The sequence below is a fragment of the Hibiscus syriacus genome, unplaced genomic scaffold (assembly GCF_006381635.1).
Source record: "Hibiscus syriacus cultivar Baekdansim isolate YM2019G1 unplaced genomic scaffold, ASM638163v2 tig00110956_pilon, whole genome shotgun sequence".
Lineage (NCBI taxonomy): Eukaryota > Viridiplantae > Streptophyta > Magnoliopsida > Malvales > Malvaceae > Hibiscus > Hibiscus syriacus.
The window spans coordinates 1,108,367-1,112,504 of NW_024062932.1; the positions used below are offsets into that span (position 1 = coordinate 1,108,367).

Here is a 4,138-nt window from a genome sequence, read left to right on the forward strand (position 1 = left end):
CCAACAATGCTGAAATTTCTTTATTCTTTAATACGAATTTTAATCTTCATTGATTAGGGCAAAACTTATGCAAGGAGATCAGATCTTGCACACGTTGCATGTAACAACCCACGTAACCATGACAACGATGTAACGTCAAGAACAAAAGGTTAGCAATTCCTTTTTGACTATCATGTATGATTTATATATATTCAGCCCATATTACTTGAATTTACGATAATTATACACGCTTTACTCTTTTTCGTGAAACGGTTTAGAGTGACAAAAAATCGTTAGATACAAAGAACAGATATAAAAGATTTTCTTTAAAAAAAGTTGAAGGGATACTGAGGGATTAAGGGCATCTCCAATGCTTCTCCACATTTGGAGATTATCTCCACTGTGGAGAAAAAAATCCCTCCAGCCCATCGCCACATCTCTCGTTACAGTAGCAAAACGCTACAGTCCGCGTCACATCTGACACGGTACTGTAGCATACGCTACAATTTTTTTAATTCAAATAAATTAAATTACAAGATAAAAAAATAAATTAAAATTATATATATAAAAATACTAATTGTTTTGTAATTTTTTTGATTTTTTGATTTTTTTTTGTATTTTTTCTGATTTTTTCTGATTTTTTATTTTTTTAAATTCAAGTAGATTATTTTGCAAGATAGATAAAAATACATTGAAATTAGATAAATAAACATACTAATTTTTTGAAACATAAAAACTACAACAAACATAAAAACATAGAAAATATTAATAAAACTCGAACAACATTTTAACCAACAACTCAAACACAACAATTTAACTAATAATCAGACAAACCCCCTCCACTCCCTCCAAGATCATCAAAGTTCATTCCAAACACATTAAAAGTAGTAGATGTTGACTGTTCTTCTTCTTTTCGTTTCCGAATAATTTTTTGTTGTTCGTTTCGAAAATAGTGGTGTCGTTCGGGGTCAGAAATGGTATCTGGATCCATCGCTAGAATCTTGTCCTCTCTCCTCAATTGTGCAAATTCAGATCTTCTATTTATGGCCTCTATTCTTTCTTTTTCCAGTTGAAGAGCAATATCCCTTTGTGCATTTGATAAAGATAATGCTTCTCGAAGCTTTTTCGTTGATTCATTGAAGGAATTTGCAAGAACATAGTCTTCTTCGATTTGCTTCCTTTTTGCTTTGGATTTTTTTACACCCTCTGGTCGCTGGGAAGAAGAACCACCTGTACTAATATTTTCATCGTTGCTTAAATTGATTTTAAATGAAGACAATGAAGGGTTAACGGAATCTGAAATTTTTTCTGGAGGCAGTGAATAAACTGCACTCGTTTTTTCAAGTTGCAAAATATCTTTTACCAAATCGAACACATGATCAAACTTAAATGCAAAACCCCTTTCTTGCACGAAAAGTTCACTTACACGTTGTAGCTGCATTATAGAAAATAAAATTATTTATTGTTTCATGTAAAATAAAAAATTAATGAAAATAATATAAATTATTACTTACGATTATTTGTTGATTTGCACCACTTGGATGACTATGTTCAACTTGTTGTATACAACTGTCGAATTTTCGGCTGTCTTTGAGAATGGTAGACATGCGACATTGTATCGATCTAGAATTACGATCGACAATGTTAGAAGGTTTTGATGCGCCATTGTGTTTTGCTTCAACACGCTGCCAAAAATGATCTTTCGATTGGTTGTTGCCGACGATCAGATCTTGTGTAACTTCAATATGGACACTGCAGAGATATCGATCTTCACCCGATTTGAAATTAGTGCGTGACTTTGTCGACATTTTAGAAATGAGAAATATAAGAATTGTGATTTATTTGTATTTTCGCATTGCTATTTATGAATGTTTTATTTATGTTTTTTATCTTGATATTTATTGGAAATATATATGGTTTATTTTATATTTTTAAAATCAATATTATAATAATTAAATATTATGAATAAAGTAGATTTAATAGTAATATATAGATAATGCTGAAGATAAATTACTGTTTCATCTCTACCGTAGAGATTAAGATGCGCTAGAGTAGAGTTGAGCATGGCCTAATAAGAAGAAAAGAAAAAAGGATTGGAGTTTGAAATGACAAGTGAGGAGGGATTTGCGCATGAAAATGAAATGTGGAAAGTAGTAGCTAAGTTATAGGCTTAGTTATAAATGGTTGGCGACGTAGTGATTGGATGGGATGGATAGAGATAGAAGGTAGGCGGTTAGCCATAAATTGATGATTGGCTTTTTGAGAGTCAATAACGTGCCACGCCTTTCATATTTTGGCCACTGCATCCTTTCACGCCTTGGTTTTTTTTATTTCAACTTTGCCATTTCTATCTTACTATCCGCCCTAGAAAATCAAGGAGGAAGAAGGTCTAACTTAGTCTGAAACTAACGGAAAACCAGTTACAAGGTTTATACATGGGTATGTGTGAGGTGAAAGAGTTTTGGGTTTTAATGATATTCGAAGCTTTCTATTTAAAGTTGCAAATAGCTTCGAAACAAGTGTGTTGAATTCATTTGTTTAATCCAAAAGCTTAATATACGTGTTGCATGCATAACACTTACATCACGTGTGCCTTTATTATTTACGATTTTATCAAATTTAATTAAAAATCTTGTGTCACTGTGGGTAGTATTATGTACACTTGTATTCAATTTAGAAAAAGGATGGTAAAACCTGAATTGACAAATAATAAAAGAACAAGTAAAATTGGGTTTGATGAGAAAGTTGTGGTTCCAGTGTTGCTGAGCTGGAGTTGGAGGGGAAATAAATAAAAGGAGGGCGGCGGCGGCGGCGGTGGTGGGGGAGGGGGTTTCACGTGGGAAGCACGGTGGCTCCAATGGCCTAAACTGAGGAATGGGCGTGGAAACCGTACGGACGGGGCACCAGTCCACGTGACAAATGAATGAGGCTGGTTTTGAAAGGACAGTGTTCCGCCGACAGCCTCTGTCTTTCAGAGCGAGGTTGGCGCAGCCACCTCCCTCTCCCTGGGTCCAATCATACACACGAATATCTAATATAAAAATTGATTCATTCATTTCCAGCATCGACACAATTCACTTTCTAAAATATTCTTTATATAAACTAAATTGAGATTAAAGCCTCTTTCTATATCGGATTTCATAAAAATAAAACTCGTTCCAGCTGCATATATATAATTTTTGCAATTTACTTGGTAAAGAATGTGGTTCCACGGATCATCTGAAATTCCATCTCTTGTTCTTAATTGAAGGTGTTGATCTCTGATATGCGAGAAACAACGTACTGTCATCTCTCTTTTTTTTTTTAACGTTTTAAAAAATCAAACGGCGTTGATCTACGAGGTGTGGCTGTGGGAAATGACGGATGTATAAGTTAAAGGCTCCACCCTCTTGATTTCTGAAATTATTTTTTATTTTTTATTTTCAAAAATAAAAAAATATATTTAATAATTTGAATGAGTTTTATTTACATCGGTATATAATAATTCTCTGAGAAATAAGTAGCCAACACGTTCGTTTCATTTATTTAATTATTGACCAACAACATATATAACTGTATATCGCTAACATGCTTACGTTATAATAATATCCAAAATCTGTCACGTCATTTAAAATCGGTAGTTTGATTTTTTCTCGAATGATTAAAGTGTTTTTTGGCTACTATGATTTAACTATTTGTCCTTTTATGTAACATAGGACCACGGGTTGCTGTATCTACTTTCAGTTTTGTGGTTAAAAAATGCAAATTATTTTTGTTCATTTTTTAATTTTTATCATCTAAATTTTAAAAAAAATATTATAATTATTTATATTATAATTTATTTTATAACATTTTTAAAATATAAATTTTATAATATTATTAATTTGACACATTAATAAAAAATATTTTTGATTTAATTTTTTAACTTTAATCAAAATTTAAATTTAATAATTTTATATTTTTTAAGATTTAATATAAAAAATTAGTCCTTAAACTATATTTTTAAAACTTGCATTACATTTACAAAATTTTTAATTCTTTTTATTACTATCATTGAAGTTAGTTATTATTTAAAAATATTGACATATCACTTTAAAATAACATAAGTAATTAACCTTAATTTGTTTTATCCCGCGACATAAGTTCACCTTTTAAGGTTTAGCTTTGGAAGGCGAATCAA

The 4,138-nt window shown here is 31.4% G+C and overlaps 1 protein-coding gene across 1 annotated transcript; it reads right to left on the reverse strand.

The window, feature by feature from the left end:
* Positions 1-796: 796 nt before the first annotated feature.
* Positions 797-1,598, reverse strand: LOC120148392. The gene is made up of 2 exons (XM_039161529.1): positions 1,494-1,598; positions 797-1,414 (listed from the first exon to the last, which is right to left on the reverse strand). Exons 1-2 carry the CDS (start codon positions 1,584-1,586, stop codon positions 797-799), a joined length of 711 nt encoding a protein of 236 aa, XP_039017460.1. The 5' UTR covers positions 1,587-1,598.
* Positions 1,599-4,138: the final 2,540 nt, after the last annotated feature.